The sequence below is a fragment of the Camelus bactrianus genome, chromosome 33 (genome assembly GCF_048773025.1).
Source record: "Camelus bactrianus isolate YW-2024 breed Bactrian camel chromosome 33, ASM4877302v1, whole genome shotgun sequence".
Classification (NCBI taxonomy): domain Eukaryota; kingdom Metazoa; phylum Chordata; class Mammalia; order Artiodactyla; family Camelidae; genus Camelus; species Camelus bactrianus.
In genome coordinates this window covers 13,157,913-13,175,380 of record NC_133571.1, presented here as the reverse complement: position 1 = coordinate 13,175,380, position 17,468 = coordinate 13,157,913, and the positions used below count along the sequence as shown (strand labels likewise).

Here is a 17,468-nt window from a genome sequence, read left to right as displayed (position 1 = left end):
AGGTGCCCATTATCAAAGCCAGATGTTCAGTATTATCATCTGTAGGCCTCTCCTAGCCCCGGAACTGCTTTCCAAATGCCACTCAAAGAGAAAGCCGGGAAGGCTGAAGGTTGCAGGTTCAGAGCCGTTGGTCTGCTGGAGCTGCTCGGGCATCTGTCTGCCCCAGGCCTCGGTGGCGCTGCTGGAGCTGTCCACTGGGAGTGGCTGGCTGGGTGGGTCTGGGGTCTCAGCACATGCTCTCTCCCTATCCCCCTCCTGACCCTGCTGCTAAGCTCTGGCCACCCCCTTTCCACTCTTGGGGCAGGGGACCTCAGCTGGACCTACTCCTGTCCAGCTATTTAGGTGCTGGCTTTGTTCATCCCAGCGCCAGGGGCCAGAGAGTAGACAGTGAGGGCAGGGCCCTTGTGAACAGTTCCTCCAGCCCCTCTCCGACCCCCCCCATCCCAACAGTCAGCCCCCCGAGGGCTACTTCTGCCCTCCTACAGTGCTTGCCTTCTCGTGGCCCCCTGGCGGCACTGCACGCTCCCTTCATGCAGTTCCTGCTTCTGGAAGGAGCCCATCTTCCCTCCCGCTTCCCTGACAAGACCTCTGGAGGCTGGATGGGATGATGGGATCACAGCACCACCTAGTGTCCAGTTTCCTCGTCTGGGTCTGCAAGCATCCGAGGGAAGGAGGGGGAACTGGCAGAAGAACCCAAAAGAGCAGCAAGTTAGGGGAGTATAGATTGAACAGGGAGGGCATGTTTGGGGACCAGAGGCAGAGTAGGCATCATTCCGCTTGAGAATTGAGCTCTCTGTCTTAATCCACTGCTCCCAGGCCCTGAAGACCATCAACCCTCATGGAATCACGGAAGACTTGAGCACCGAAGTTCCTTAGAGAGTAAAATAGACAATTCTCAATTTTCAAAAAGAGAAACTGAGGTCCTGACTCAGGCAGTGACTTGTCCAGGTGACACAGCCAGCCTGTGTCGGAGCCAGAGCTACAACCCGGGTCTCTGGCTCCCATTCCAGGGTCCTTCTCACAGGCCCCGTTGGGTTAGAGGGAGCTGCTCCAGGGAGACACAGAGGGGAAAGCCTGGCTCCTACAACTCAGGGCCAAGGTCTTTGTGGCACCCTGCCCCAAAGGTGGTCTCACCAACGACAAATAAAACCCAAAGGCCAAACTCCTAAATAAAATTCAGTGTTTCCAGACACAAGACAGGGGCACACTAGAGCCGTCCACAGTGGTGGGAGAAATGAACAGGAATGGGGCAAGTCCAGCCAGGGGGGATTTTAGGAATGGGGTGGCTCCTGAAGTTTCCTGGATGTTGAGCAAGGCAAACAGGAAGAGGGGTATTCCAGGCCTGTGGCCCACCTGGGGAGAAGTAAGACCGTGGGCAAGAGTGCTGTGTCTAGAATGTTCCATACACAGGCCCTGAGCCTGCCAACCCAGAGGGGAATTCCAGCTGCTCCGAGGGAATGGTCCTGGGTGAGTCACTTCTGCCTCTGCCCCTGCGGCAATGTGAGGCCCTGCTGGGTCCCAGGCTATCACCCTGGAGAACCTGGGGTGCTGTTCAAACCACCAGCTATCCAGCGTCCCCTCCAGAACTGCTGAATACTAATCTTGGGGTGGTTGCATGCAAGCTGATGCTTAACCAGCTCTCAGGAGAGCAGCCAGTGCTGAGAGCCGCGGATCCAGGTGACATTCAGAGCCCTCATGAACAATTTCCCTTCCCTCTCCGTGAAGGTCACATGGACTGGGAACTACTGAACTTTTGCTTCATTTGGGGATTTTCCACAATTCAAACGCAAATTTAGTCACAAATAACAACCAAGGCTGGGAAGTGGTTGGGCGAAGTACCTTTCTTCACACAACAGCAACAAGAACAGCCCGTTTGAGGGGGTGTAATTCCATTTGTCACCACCAGAGGGAGCACGCGTCTTACGCCAAATCCCTTTCACACGTGTTTTCAACTCAGTCTTCCTAAGGGTTGGGGGGGTCCTTTGCAGGGAGGAGGGGCCGCTCAGTCGGCCAGGTGCCTTGGTTCCCTGGGAAAGCCCTGAGCACTTCTCATTCCGTTTGCACACCCTTCAGGTGTGTCACTTGCCCTGCTGGGGTGGGGGAGGGTAATGCTTGGCTGTGGGGTCTTGAGCCTTCACTCCCTCTGGAAGGCAGAGCTCAAAAGTGACCTGCACGTCTTCCCCAGCCTGGGGTAATCATAAAGTCCCCACCTCATGGTTTGAGGTAATCAGCGTCCTGAGCAGGACCCGGAGAGAAGAGGGGCAAGGAGGGCGCCCCAGGAACCCGCCCTCACTGTCCTAACCTCGTCAGAGGCAGTGGGTTCCCTGACGGGGAGGTGCTGAGCTGAAGAAGGGCCCAGCGTGGAGGGGGATGTTGACTCTTCCCCCAGCCCTCCTGCCGCTCCCCCTCCACCCCTGCTGGAGAGATTAATGGCCTCCCTGTTGGTCCGCGGCCCCAGGCAGCTGAGCTCTGAACTGCAATTCAGCAGGGCTCCTGGGGCTGCGGTGACCTGCTCCTTGCCAGGCACCCATTCTTCATCGCCCTCCTGACAGACACCGGGCCAGGGGAGACCAGAGGCCAGTGCCACGGCTGCCCGGCCTTGTTCTGTCCTCGCAGTGAGTCTCTGGCTCGAAAGATGGATCGGGCCTGGGCCTTGGAGTCAGGGCCACAGCAGCCTCCATCAAGGGCCTTGGGGAGCCCCAGGGCTGGGCTGGGAGGCTAGGGTGGCACCCAAGTGACCCAGCCTTGGAAGAAATCCTTGGTTTCCCTCTCCCACACCGGGAACACTTGATGTCGTTTGCAGTTGAGAGACTGAGGGCTGGGGAAGAAATCCCATTTATAACTTGGGACCTTGGTTCCTGGGACTTCAGCCCAACCACTGGGGGCAGGGGGGCAGTGGGTTGGGGAGGTAGCCCTGGAGACCAGGGTGAGGGTTTTCCCCAGGTGTGGACGGGCCTCATGCCTGGAAGGCACTGGAAGGAGCTGCATCTGGGGCGGCAGCTCCCCAGACTCTGAATTGGATGCTTCTTGGCAGGGCATGTTGGGCCACCTGCTTGGCTCGCATGACCTCCCCCAACCCCCTCCCCCGCCGGCCCTTAGACACTCCTGGTGGCCATTTGTCTCCAGACCTCTTAAACTTGGTTCCTTTTTCAAGAAATTCTCACTGTCGCTTCCCTAAAGGGGTTTGTTGGTGTCCCCAAGAGGAATTCCCCAGGTGAGGTGGTGGAGGGAGGGTAGAAGAGGGGAAATTCCAGGCTGGGCAGCAATTCGAGGCCCAGGAGCATCACCCACAAGTCAGTGCATCCATGCTGGAGCCAGTGGGGAACTGGCCTCTCGGCCAGCTTTGCCCTCAGCCTGAGGTGTGACTGGGAGACTGCCCTTGTCTGTCTCTGGACTTGAATTTGGGAAAAGCAAACACAAGACCAAAAATCCAGGCGTTGGCTTCAAAGCCAAGAGGCTCTGGGAAAGGGTAAATGGAGACCTGTAGCTCGTCCCATTGTTTCCTCCGGCCCCCAGGAGAGTGGTGCTCAGGGAAGCTGGGTGTGTTCACGTGTGCACCTGTACACACACACACGCGCGCACACACACACATTCGCTTGTAGTTAAAACAGAGGCGCCCGGCAAGTGATGAAGGCAGACAAAAAGACACACTTGACAAAGCAAAGGAGATGAGGCTGGCTTGGCCCAGAGCCAGGAGCATGTTGAATTCTCCCGTGGTCTTTGTTTCCTGAAAGGCCTATCAATCAGTAGCAGAGTCGTGCCAAACCCAGTCCACATGGGAGCCGAGTGTCCCCCGCCCTGAAGTAAATAATGTTTCAGGTCTCACGTCTACTGACCATATGTTCCTGACTCTGTGAATCACATCATCAGGGAGTGTGGCCTCAGCCCTTAGACACCACCCAGGGCAGGAGTAGGGTGGGCCCTGCTGAGACTCCGTGACTTCCAGACCCTTCCTGACCCCTCTTCCCAGGACCCCTGGGGAACTGCTGGGGATTCCAAATTTCCAGCGAGTCTGACCAGCCCTTCCTGTCTGTCTGCCCCACAGCCTGCAAGCCACATGAGGGCAGGGGTGGTGTCTGATGGTTTACCCACCAATCCCCAGAGCCTAGTCCATCCGTGGCATGTAGTATGTGCTCAATAAATGTTTGTTGACTGAGCACACAATCAGATGACCAGAGGAATGACTAGTGATTACTCACATCTGGACCCACCACTTCCTAACTTCTTGGGGCAAAGAGAGCTGCAGGGCATTGCAGCCTGAGCAGGTGGCTGGGTGGTGAGTCTGGGTGCGCTCAGGGAGCAGGGATGGGAGGGGGCTTCTAGGGGCCTGTCCCAGTGACAGCTGGCATTTCGCCTCTGGCATCACAGTTAAGATCACAGGCTTTGGAATCAGCCGGTCTGGATTTGAGCCCTGGCTTGTGAACTTTGGGACTGTGGGCAAGTGCCCCTTGAGCCTCAGTTTCCCCAGATGAAGAAACAGTGTCTAATGCGTGGAGTTCCTGCTCCTGACTGGTCGTCAGTGACCAGTGGCTGCTGCTCCCTTTCCCTGGACCCCTGCAGGCACCCCAGCCCTTCTCCTGAATGCTTTACTGGCCAGTGTATTCTTCTCAGGACATGGTTCAGGACCAGGAGGCAGAGGCCCCTGAGTCCACGCTTAGCCCCAGACACTCCTCAGCACCATCTGGGCCACAGCGTGGACTTGGCCTGGCCCATCCTGGCTGGCCCCCTGCCCTCTGCCAGCTTGGGCTCCCACATTCCTTTGTGATCAGTGGAGGCTACTGTACTGGGACCAGGGAAGTTCACCGTCCCACCCAGTATTTCTTCGAGGACACGTGGACACACCTGGAGCAGGGAGTTGAGCCCAGATTCCAGCTTCACCTGTGCAGCACGACTAGGGGCAAAGGGCTGCCTGTGTGGTAGAGGATCTGAGCTGTGTTGTGAGTGCAGCAGCCTGGGATGCCCACCCCCCATCCTGTGGCACTAGGGGGAGGCAGATAACCAGATTCCCTGCACAGAGGCCTAGGCATGGAAGCGTCCGCAAGGGATGTGGACGCCACAGTGCAAAGGCAGTAGGATGTCCCCGCCAGAGAGCAGGGCCACACCCGGGACCTGGGCAGGGGGAGAGGGCTCCTGGGCTTCCAAACTGCCCTCGCCAGGAAGTTCTGAAAGACTCACCACCTTCTAGATCTGATGTTTTTCCTCCTCTCAAACCATGCATCAGAAGTAGGAATAGTGCAGTGAGAGAGGAATTGGAGGGGTGCAACACAGACTTGGTCTTGAAGCTTGGCTCTGCCACTGACTAGCTGGGCAGCACCAGGCAAGTCCCTGAACCTTGGTTTCCTCATCTGTAACGTGGGAATCGCAATGCCCATCTCCTTAAAGAGGCTGAATGAGATCATGTGTGTAAACAAGATACATAATCCACAGAGCCCTGCGGAATGCCACGTGGGTTTAACTGAGGGGCAAAGCAAAGTCAACCAGAGTTTTCATTGGGCTGGGTGATTGCATGCTTTTCAATACAATTCAGCAAAATATGTATTGATTATTTGAATATCAATTATGTGCCAAGCACTGTGTTCAGTATTTGACGAGGCTTCAGTGGAAATTGTTTATGAAACCAAGGAGCACAAACTCATAGAAGATCTTCTGGTCGCGTTTCCCAAATGCCAACCCCAAGACCCCAGCTCAGCTGCTTACTTTCAGATTACCTGGGGAATGTGGAACACAGATCCCTGCTTCTGTAGCCTGGGATCTCTATCTCTGTCTCCCTGTCCCCACGGTGTGTGCGTGTGTGAATGCAGTTGCACAGTGGAATCTGGGAACCACTGATCTAGTTCAGTCCCTTGCTGCCCATCTGTGGAATCTGAGCCCCAGGGAACGGAGACACTCTCAGAGGACAGCCTGTCACATGCCAGGGGCTTTGGGAGCACCTGTGCCTTTTACACTTTTCCGAGGGGCAAGAATAGTCAGTCCCAGTTCTCCTCAAAGGTTTGGCCTCAAAGGATGTGCCTCAGCAGAGCACCTAGAATGTGGGAGCAGAAGACTCAAGCTGGAGTCCAAGCTCTGTCATTTAGTGGTTGCTTAGCCCTTAGCAAGTCACTTGCTTCTTGAAGCCTCAATTTCCTCATCTGTAAAATGGGACTGTTGATGCCTGTCTCTCTCTTGGATCTTCTGGTGAGCACACTTTGAAGGCTGCACAGCTCCACTTTTGATCTTTGGGTAGCACCAGACCCAGACTGACTTTTCTAAGGAGAAACCCCACAGGCTGAACTTTCTTCCACTTCCCCCAAGTCCAGCTGGGTTTAACACGGAAAGATTCTCCTCCCACTGGAGCAGCTGCCAACCCCACCCCCACCCAAGGTTTCAGGTGCTAGCCTTTGGGCGCCACCTGCTGGCCAAGTCCAGTACCGCATCTTTCTGTAGCCAAAGGACTCCATGGAGAAATTTGCCTGTCTCCTTGAACTTTCGCAGCTGCACTGCAAGGTGGGTGTTACACTTCCATTTTACAGATGAGGAAAGTGAGACATGGTCCTTCCCGTTCATGAGAGGCACAGTGATTCTCTGATTCTAGGTGCTTCAGCTCCATCTTCTCCATCCCTCTTGCGCTTAGACTGAGCAGGATGCAGAGTCCTTCTCTCCTGGGCAGAGGAGAGCATCCTAAATCACCCCGAAATAGGAACTGGGATTAGGGGATGGCCAGAGTTGGGGGCCAGGTCCAGGATGGTCCAGACTGTTGTCATTGTGGCAACAACCCCACCAAGCAGAAGACCTGGTGTTCCCCATCTCCGGAGGAGACAGACTGACGGCAAGGGCTTCCGCTGCAGCAAGACATTCTGAGGAGGCCCGGGAGGCTGTCTGGCTTGGCTGTGAGGTGAGGGCTTGGGACAGGCTGCCCTGGGAGCTCAGCCGTTTGGGGCAGAGGCTGGCCTGAAGCCCCTGCGTGTGTGTATGTGTATGTGGAGGGGGTGCTGGCGGGTTTTACTTGATCTAAGCTACTTCTCAGTCAGCATGGCATAAAGTATAGTGATTGAGAAGGGATTCAGCCTTAGCTTTTAGAGATGTACGCTCAAAGAGCTATGGGTGAATTTATATAATGCATGAGATTTGCTTCAAAAAAAAAGTCCTTGGTGATGGGAAGGGTGGGGTGGTATGGAGATACAGATAAGACATGATTGACCATGAGTCAACAATTGTTACCTCTAGAGGATGGGAAGATGGCAATTCATTATATACGCTTCTCTCTACTTGTGCTATGTTTGAAATTTTCCGTACTGAAATTTTTCTTAAAAAATGTGACAGCAGAAATACTACCAATGGCAATAAAGAGAACGAAGACTCCGAAGTCAAACCACCCAGCCCAGCTCAAGGCTTGGGCATCTGACACTAGCTGTGCTAATTTCTCTATATCTCAGTTTCAGAATCTGTAAAATGGGGATAATCATTATACCAGTCTTATAGGTCGTTTTGAGGGTTGACTGAGATTATGCATCTTGAAAACTTAGCACCGTGCTGGACCCATGGCAAGTGTTCAATTATAATAATTGTTATTATGGGTCCATGGCTCTGGTTATAATTTGCCAGAAGAAAAAGCTACTTTGGCTGATTCGGAAAAACAGTAGGTCAATTCAGTTCAGCTCCAAGGTTTTAACCAATGAACCTTGGAAGACACAGCCCTGAACCACCTCGTGCGGATGCGTGGGTGTCTCAGATGGGTAGACACACATCACGGAGCCAAGTTCGTGAAACCCCCACAGGGAGGCCCTTCTCCTGACACCTGGTATGTCCGTTTCCATCCCGCTTTGACTGTCCAGGCTCCTCCCATTACACAAGCCCATTTACATCCTGCCTTGATTTTGCCTGACCACTCCTTTCTCCGAGCTTAAGCAGCTGTCTTCACGGACTCACTGAATCTCCACAGGTAATTAGGTTTGTTTGTTTTTAGAGGAGGTACTGGGGATTGAACCCAGGACCTCATGCATGCTAAGTACGCACTCTACCACTTGAGCTATACCCTCTCTGCTAGGTGGGATCTTAAAAGTCTTCATAGCCAACTCTATGGCTGCTGGGGATGGAGTGGTGAGCAGGCTACCCAACTGTGGGCCTGAGACAGAGGACAACACGACCTGGACCATGAATGCCACAGTAGACGGAGTGCAGGCCTTGGGGTCGGAAGCCCTGCATCCAAATGGTGCCACTGACCTTCAGGCCACGTGGCCGAGATGTTCTTCATCTGCACAGTCACTGTTTCCTTCTCTGACATGAGGTGCTCACAGGAGGTGGCCTCCAGCTCCCTTTGCGCTCCGACCTGCAGGCCCAGCACACAGCCCTCCCTGTGCTGCTTTCTGTGCCTCTCCCCCGCCGGGGAGTCAAGCTTCCCCAGGGCAGGGGCCCGCCTTAGAGTTTCCAGGGATGCTGGGAGCTCCTTGCACAGGGACTGAGCACAAACCTGCTGAAAGAATCAACAAACCCACAAAACGTGCTTCCTCCAAGTTGAGCCAGTGGAAGGACAGCGGTTTTAGCCCAAGAGAAGTGGGAAACATCCTCAGATGCCTCATCCTGTGCCCACGACTAGGAGGTTCCCAATACCTTTAAGGGTACAGATAAGTTTCATTCTTTTTCGGGAGGAGGGGAGGTAATTAGGTTTATTTATTTATTTATTTGTTTGTTTATTTAATGGAGGTACTGGGGATTGAACCCAGAACCTCGTGCCTGCTGAGCATGCACTCTACCACTGAGCTATACTGCCCTTCCCCACAATACATTTTAAAGGCTCTAGGAAGTCCTGCCTGAAAAGAAACCAATTTACCTTTGGTTATTCCAGTGTTTTCCAAACCTATTTGACCATAACTCAGTTTTTGCACATCCTCTCTTCCCGTCCCACGAAACACTTGGGAAGAGCAGTATTAGATCTTTTTGCCCTTTCAGCTGGGTTTGTTTAAGGAAGAGCACGTTTGGTAGAGAAACTAAAATTTCAGTTCCATGTGGTCTGAAACTGGGCCCCCAGCTCCTCATCCCTGCGGTCCCCAGCTGAGGTCTGCCACCCTCACTGCAGCTGAGCTCGGACTTCAATGGTTGTCCAGAGTCCTTCTCCACCTAAGTGATGCCACCTGACCCAGGCAGGTTTTCCTCTTCCAACATTCAACAAAGAATGTGTCTAATCATGTCCTCCTCCCCAATAATCCACATCAGGGTCACAGCTCAGCGGCAGCTCATGGGAAAGAGGCCCAGCTTCACTGGCGTGTCAGCCCCAAAGAGCCAATCAAATCTCAGGCAACAGCAAGAGAAGGTCAGATACCTCTCAAGGGGGTGACAGTTCTTGCCTTCAGAGCTGCTCAGACCTCTTCTGGAGTGCTGGGTCCATTCTGTTTTTAAAAATGATGTTGTTGAAGTTGGAAAAGGGAAAATCAGGACAGGGAAGTGTCTGGAATTCATGTTAGAAAAGGAGAGGTCGACAGACCCACGATTTTGAGCCTGGCAGAAGGAAGGCTTGGGGCCGGGGGGGTGGGGCGCTGTGGTGGCTGTTCTCAAATATTTGAAAAGCTGTCATCTGGCAGATCCTGTGAGCTCCAGAGGGCTAAGGCAGATTGGGTTCAGTAAAGAAAAGAGTGTGTGCCTGACCGCAGATAGTAAAATTAGGATGAACGTCTGTGTGGGTCGGGAGCCCCTTGTCCTGGAAGCATTAACCAGTGACTGCGTCAGCATCTGTTTGGGGTATAGAGATAGTCCATGGGTGTGAGATGGGACCGGTGAGGTGATCCAGCCCCCTTGCTGCATCTGTGGCTTTTGGGCTGGTTTTGCCTGCTGTCCCCACACAGTGTCTGTTTCCTGTTTTGTTTCCAAATAACGTTCCACCCACAGCAACGGCACCCTGGCTCTGTGACTTTGCCCCTCACCCCACCACCCCATCGCAGGTGGATTTTCCCTGCTCACCGTGGCAGGAGGGGCTTCCTGGTGTCTTCCATGACCCTTGGGCTTTGAGAGACATCTCAGTATTTCATGCTGGTGGCCCCCTCCCAGTGATGGGATGGGTGTGGTCCCACAGAGAGGTAAGGGGACTTGGGCAGCATTAAGCTGTTGTCCACCCTTGAGATCCTCTGGTTTGTGGACTGACCAGTCGGGCCTGTGGTGAAACGGCCAGGTTTCCTAAGAAGAGGACTTTCATCATCCAAATCAAGGCCGCTTCCATCACCTCCCAGGTTTTGATCTCTGCATCCCTGGGCACTGTGTGTGTGGCAGTATGCAAACCTGCTGTCTGACATCTCTGAGGCAAGGGACTGTGGTGGGAAGAGCCCTGGGCCAGAATCCAGAAAACCTGGCTCTTGGTTCAGCTCTGCCTCCACGGTGTGAGCCAAGATACATCCCTGAGATGGACTCAGGTTTTGTAGGACCTGAAGCTTAGACCATTTGGAGGGACCTCATTAAGGAAAACAATACACAATGATGAATACAAAATTAGGTACAAACGTGATCATTTAGAATGCTAAAGAGAAATGGCTGCAAATTACAAATTCTGAAAAAAAATTGACAAATACCACAAACATCACAAAATCTGGAAAAATAACATGATATTTGTGTTAAGTTACTGACTGACACACCTCTATAATGCCTTTTAATTCTTATTTTTTAGCATTTATTCTGCTCACAATTTTACAGACGAGGTTTTGGCTCAGTACATTTTCAACCTGGTTTCTCTTCCACTAAACACACATCTCTGAGTGTAGGCACCTCAGGCCATAATCATGTTGTGATACAACTCCTGGCCTTGCAGCTTTATGTCACAAAGCCAAGTGAGCTGGCCCAGTGGGTAGTCGTATTCCTGCAGCCATTCCCCACCCTGGGATGGCCACGTCCTGGTGCCCAGCAGTATTATCTCGCCACTCCCAAATAGAATGAATTCCTCTCTCACTCGCTTTGGAGGATCCTGAGTCAGATCCCCAAATGTAACCAGACCCCAAATGCACATTGAGCAGAAAAGAAGTCAGAATTGAGTGTAGGCTAACCACAGTAGTCAACCGAATTACCAGTACTGCTTGGCCATATGAGCACATTATCTGGGCCCTACAGGACCCTGGAGCTTAAGTTGTGTTTGTTTCATGGTGGATCTGCCTCTGGGCACAACACAAACCTCTCTGAGTTTCGGTTTCTTCATCTGTACAATGAACAAAACACTTGTGGCCTGATCTGTTTTTGATGAGGCTCTGAAGTGAAAGCAAATGTGATGTCTTTGGATCCCAAAAGCCCTGCACGATGGTGACAACGAGGAAGACACTGGTGATGCCGGCTGAGCAGGGATCTGCCAAGACTGAGGCTTCAGGTCAGTACTCCTGGAGCTCCTGGGCGCACCCTTCCAGGCCAGGGACTCTCACATGAGAAGGGCAAAGCTTAAGGCTTTGATTCCCCTTAAAGGACATGCCTCTGGAAGGCATGACCGGTGAAGCTGCAGTGAGGTACTTGCAACCCTCTAAGACTCCTAAGAACGAACTTGTCTGGTCGTGAAATCGACATTGAGCGCCCCCTAGTGCAGGCAGGCATCAGGCTAGGCTCTGCAGGTACAGACTGAACGTGCTTGGAGCCTAGTGTTTGGAAGAGGACACAAGTCAGATGTGTGGGTAAATAATCACAATGCAGGACAAAGGGATGAGAGCCACAGGCCACTCGGATGTCTGGGGCAAGCGGAGCCCAGAGGAGGGCTGGCCCGGGCTGGTCCAGGCTGGTCCAGGATAGCTGGGGGTGCCTGACCAGGAAGAGGAGGCTTACACAGGTGGAGAAGGGGCCCTGGTACTTGAGAAAGGAGTGAAAAACATAGTGTACCAGCTTTCCAGGAGAGACAATGCTTAAATATAATATGATGAACATATTTGTGAGTGGCTCGTGGGTCAGAAGAAATGCAGGGTGACCTGGGGAGCCAGCAAAATTAGCTCTCATTCAGGGAATTTTTGTCTTTTTTTTTTTACTTAGTTTAGACTCTCCCCATTCCTCTCCTCCCCACCCCTAGAGAGACACGTGGCAAAGAGCTTCAGCTCCACACATTTGGGCTTCACGGACCATCTCTGGGTTGGCCTTTCATCCAGTTTCAGGGTTGGGAGCAGAGAGGATGGCGGGAGAGAGGTCATGGCTAATGAAAGGGCTCCCTCACACCATGACCAACTGTCCTGAGACAGTGTCCTGAACAAGGGCACCGAGACCCCAAGGACCTATCTGTTGGGTGGCGGGGAGGACGGACTCAGGGATTTGGCCTCTTTGTTCAGTGGACTTAGAACCATGATGCTACAAGCCAAAACGTTGAGAGGATAAGTGGTGAAACACACCTAGACATCCTCTGAGCTACGCGTATAGAATTTTGGTTTAAGGAGCATCTGGGTAATTTAATGACCCGCACTACCTTCAGATATAGGCATCGTAGTCTGGGAACTGCAATGATTCACCCTGTCTCAAGAAGACAGAAGTATTTAAAATATACGTGTGTGCATTTGAAGGAAAGGTGGTTTATTTGGTGTGGGTTTTTGGTGTTTGTTTGGTTCGGGAGTGTCTGCGCATGAAAATACGTATTTCTGTTTCTTTGCCTGCATTAGAGAATGTGTGTAGGCGAGGAAACTGAAGCTCTGAAAGACAAAGTGACTTGTCTCAGATCACACAGCTGGCTAAGGTGGCAAAGATGGGACTAGAACCCAGGCTTTCTGAATCACAGTCCAGGACTCTTCATATAACATTAAAATCAATTACAAATTGAAAAAAAGGGCAGGGAAATCCTTATTTTTTTTCTCCTCCAGTCGATAAATAAGTACTATGAAGGTCAATCCCGAATTAGCTCTATAACCCCAAATGTCAAGTTTTTACCATTGACCTGGTTCAGTATTGATTCCTTTTATGACAACCATATTTATACTGAACTTGTTAAAAAAATTTCAGAGCACATAAGAAAGCTTTGCTAAAATAATTACATGCCTTGGTTTTTGAAGAAAAGTATCTGAAATATATAAGCTGTTGTTTGAGTTAAACAATAAAAACATCTGTTGTTTTCTCCTGATGGCTCTAGTCCTAATATAACATGGCAAAATATTACCCCCCAGATATCCATGATTAACCTGAATTGGGAAGGATTCGCCTCCCAGTGCCTTCATATAGCTGCTTCAACCATCATCAGTAAAACACACACATACACACCCCCACACCTTCCAGCTACATCATCACCCAGAATTCTGACACAACAAAATATTCAGATTAATCAGTTTTTAAATGGACGGTGTGTCCCTCCTGGATATACATCCCACACATTTGAGGCTTAAAAAATGTATATTAAAGCATATGCATAGGTGTCAGTGCAGAGTTTTTGGATTGTATTCAGATTGCATCTGAGCACAGGTGTGCCTGTCATTGGTGTTTCTGTTTACCTGTACACATGGATGTTTGCCTGGGCAACTGTGTTTGTTCTCACATTGGTGTGCATATATTTGTGTGTGGGTGTGAGGGCTTCCATCCAAGTTGGGACTTTGAAGAAATTATCCCTTTTTTTCCAAAATAAAAAAAATAGCCCTTCCAAGATGTCGGCTGTGGGAGGAGAGCCTGAGGCTTTGCGTGGGTGTGGGTGAACCAGCATCCCAGTGTCTTCCCTGGAGGCCTGCTTTTCCCTTGGGTTCCCTTGCTAGGATTCTTGCTGACTCTACCAAGCTAGCTCCCCCTATACAGTTCCAGGTAAAAGGGGACTTCTGAACACATCTGAGCCGGAGTGTCACTTTCAAAGATATTTTCCGGAATACTAAGAAGGGACCAAACCTGGGAAATGGAAAATACAAAAACATAAGGACTGTCTGTTTTCAGGTCCTTTCCATGCTGACGATCACTCCGTGTTCTTCCAGGTTCGAGTGAGTGCACCTTCCTTCCGTGTTTCTGTGGTCTCTTCCTGGATTCCCAATTCCTGGCCTTGTTGCAGTATGGTGTACAGGACATCATTCCAACATCCCCTCCGTTGAGCTATTCCCTCCCCCACGCCTACAGGTCAAGGTCCTCTGAGCAAAGCCAATAACATTAGTGATAGACGTATTTACAGGGCTTACTGCGAGCCAGCCACGGGGCTTGTCTTATTTAATCCTCATAACAGCTCTCCGAGGCTGTCCCCACTTTACAGGTGAGGGGACGGGGGCTTGGCCCACAGTAATTCCCCAAGGGGGCACAGCTAGAAGGTGGCAGAGTTGGGCTGAGACCTCAGCACTGTTTCTAAAGCCATGCTCTTAATGTCTCCATGACACTATAAAGCCCCCTCATGCAGGAGAGTCTGGAATCTGCCCTCCTCACCTGCCCACCCCCAATTCCCACATCCACGCCACCTCTTCAGGGGACAGTGAATGACCTCACCCTTCAGGTAACACCTGACTCTCTACACATAGTGCTGGAGTCCCTCAAAGGCCTGCAGGTATAGCCAGCATAAAAGGGACACTCGGGTTATAGGATGCATTGCAGGTAAATGGAGAGAAGAGGGTCCTCCTCTCTCCTTCCAGCACGTGGGGCACGAGCAGCTGTGCTGACACCCCCAGGCCCACTCGGGGCCCACCCCCCCCAACAGACAGCAGCCCCTTTCATCCTGTCTGACTTAGCAGTTTATTTTAGGCATGGCCTGACCAGGTGCTCTGGGTCAATAGGCTTAGTTTTAAATAACTGGATTCCTCTCAGCAACCGTCTCCTTTAGAAGGGGAGGGACATGATGGAAGAATGAGCCTAGCAGGCTGCAGGCGGTGAGGGAAGCTCTCAGCCAGAGGACTGTAGATGGCTGGCCTCTGTCACTCCCTGCGTGACCTCGGGCGGGTCCATCACTCCTGGCTCTGGGCCTCAGCTTCCTCGTCTGTACAGCAGGGGGCTGGGTCATCTCAAACACCTGTTGCAATCTGCCCCGTGCCTCTGTTCACAGAGGACAAAACACCTCGTGGAGAAGCATCTGCCTCGGAGTGGTGACTTAGCGTCTCAGAGCTGGGCCACTCCGGGGACAGCGCCGGGCACAGCAAGCAGCTCTTCTCACAGTTAGGAGAGTCAGGTTCTGGTCTCGCTTGTGATACAAACTGGGTGCCCTTGAGCAAGCTAAGCTTTACTCTTCTCACCTGTGTTAAAAGGTGGAGCTAACCTTCGCAATATTTTCTGGAGTGTTACACAGAGCAACCACAGGTGAGAGCCCTTTAAACTCTTAATGCACTGTGCAAAAAAAAAGTCAAGGCACCTGGCAATTCCTCAGAAAGTTAAAAATAGATTTACCATACCATCCAGCAATTTTCACCCCTCAAAGAGTTGAAAACAGGGTCTGGAAGAGATGCTTGTACAGCCATGTTCATCACAGCCTTGTTCACAATTGCCCAAAATTGGAAGCAACCCAAGTGTCCACCAACAAACCAATAGATAAGCAAAATGTAGTCTATACACACAATGGAATATTATTCAACTGTGAAAAGGAATAAAATTCTGACACATGTTACAACATGGATGAACTTTGAAGACAGTATGCTAAGTGAAATAAGCCAGACACAAAAGGACAAATATTGCATGGCTCCACTTATGTGAAGTACCTAAAAGAGGCAAATTCGTAGAGATAGAAAAGCAGATTAGTGGTTACCAGGAGGTGGCGGGGAGAGGAAAATGGGGAGTTACTGTTTAATGGGTCCCGAGTTTCTATTTGGATGATGAAAAGTTCTGGAAATGGATGGTGGTGATGATTGTGCAACATTGTGAATGTACTACATGCCACAGAATAATACACTTAAAAACAGTTAAAGTGGTAAATTTTATACCATGTATATTTTAACAAATTTTAAAAAGTAAAGTCCCACTTTAAAAATTTTAGTTAAAATCTCTAGGGATATTTTGGCAAAACCTGGGATTCTAGTTCTCCTGTCTGATCCAGAGCAAGGCATTTTGGGGAAGTAAATTTTCTTCCTGTCAAGTGGAGCTAAACTGCAGCCTCTCTCCTTCTCTCCCTCCTCCGTTCTCCAGTCCCACTGCACACCTAAGAGAACTGGGTCAAAATTGTGCCCAGCCAAGTGGCCAGGGGGCGTCAAGGTGGCCTCCAGTACCCTTTAGGAGAGGAGGTCCAGTCCTAGCTTATTCCATTCACAGGGCTACGAAGGACCCCTCCTCTGGATCCTGTGCAGGCCCTTGTTTTGGAATTAGGACATGAGGAGGGCCTGCCAACCATCACAGCCTTTTCACAGCGGTCCTGACAGCCATGCCTCAGTCCCCAGTGCCTAACCCACTGCTTGGCACACAGCAAGCACTCAACGTTCCTTTTGTAACTGAAAAGATACCCTCTCTCAAGCCCTCAAGTTTAATTCCATGCCAACTTTATGCAGATTGGTATAAGGAATAAACCAGTTTCTGCATAGTGACAAAACTGTAGGGTGGAGGTAGTGGGGGTAGGTGAAGATAAAGGAGGAAGATGCGATGTACGAGATACAGCAGACATTAAACTATTGCAAACAATGTCTAGCTAATCATCATGTGCCCAGTGCGAGGAAAATTCCCACAGAGTGCTGGGGTGGCAGACTGGCAGACGTAACTTGGGGTTGGAAGGGCATGCAGCTTTGAGGTGGGGTCTCAGTCTAGATTTTACTCCCAGCATCCATGCTACGCCTTCCAAAGGGGTAAACTGAGCCCGAGAGAGATCAGAAGCATCGACCCCAGGTGACTGGGCTAGGAGACACCGGGCGTCCTTGGCCCGAACAGGGCGGGCTCTTGGCACACGTACGACACAAGCCTGTGTGCGACCGACCGCAGGCTCCTAGCCAGTGGGTGGCGGGAACCCTCTTGCCTCTCAGACGGCACACCCCGGTCAGGGCCGTCAGGGCCGGGCCCCCGCCCCTGTGCCCGGGCTTGCGGGGCTGGGGACGGTCCGGGCTCAGGGCTCGCGCGGCGCTCCCCAGCCGGGGTGCCGCGGGGGGGGAGGGGAGCGCGGCCGCCTAGCCCAGCCCCGCGGATGACAGGAGCCAGGGAGCCGAGGAGGGAGGAGCCGCCGCCGCCGCCGCCGCCGCCGAGCGCCGGGCTGAGGAGCGGAGAGAGCGGGGCGCGGAGTGCGGGCGGCTGGGAGCGCGCTGAGCGGGGGAGAGGCGCTGCCGCACGGCCGGCCACAGGACCACCTCCCCGGAGAAAAGGGCCTCTTTATGGCATGTGGCTGGTAACTTTACTCCTGCTCCTGGACTCTTTACACAAAGGTGAGCCCCGCGCGGGCAGCAGGGCGGCGGAGGCAGCGGGGCCGGGAGGCGCGCGGCTGGCGGCGAGGCGAGGTGCCGCGCGGGCCCCAGGGGCCCAGGGGGGGACCGACCCCGCTGCCGGGTCCGGGGTGGGGAGCAGCAGGGGCGGGGCGGGCGCCCGGAGAGCGGCCAGGTGAGAATCCGCCCTGGACCGCTCGGCCAGCCACCCGCGCCTGCGGTTTTGGGGCGCGCCCGGTGGGGCGGTGGTGAACCAGCCCCTCATCTCCCCGCTCCGTGCCGGGC

At 52.5% G+C, this 17,468-nt stretch overlaps 1 protein-coding gene across 3 annotated transcripts in view; it reads left to right on the top strand.

The window, feature by feature from the left end:
- Window positions 1-43: 43 nt before the first annotated feature.
- The window catches only part of DSCAML1 (DS cell adhesion molecule like 1), a 331,475-nt gene continuing 314,050 nt past the window's right edge, over window positions 44-17,468 (top strand). For 2 of the 3 annotated variants that reach the window (XM_074357068.1, XM_074357070.1), the window contains exon 1: window positions 44-17,186. In XM_074357068.1, coding sequence (XP_074213169.1) covers window positions 16,952-17,186 — 235 coding nt within the window. In that variant the 5' untranslated portion in view covers window positions 44-16,951. The remainder of the gene's footprint in view (window positions 17,187-17,468) is intronic. The other variant, XM_074357069.1, reaches the window with a different exon arrangement.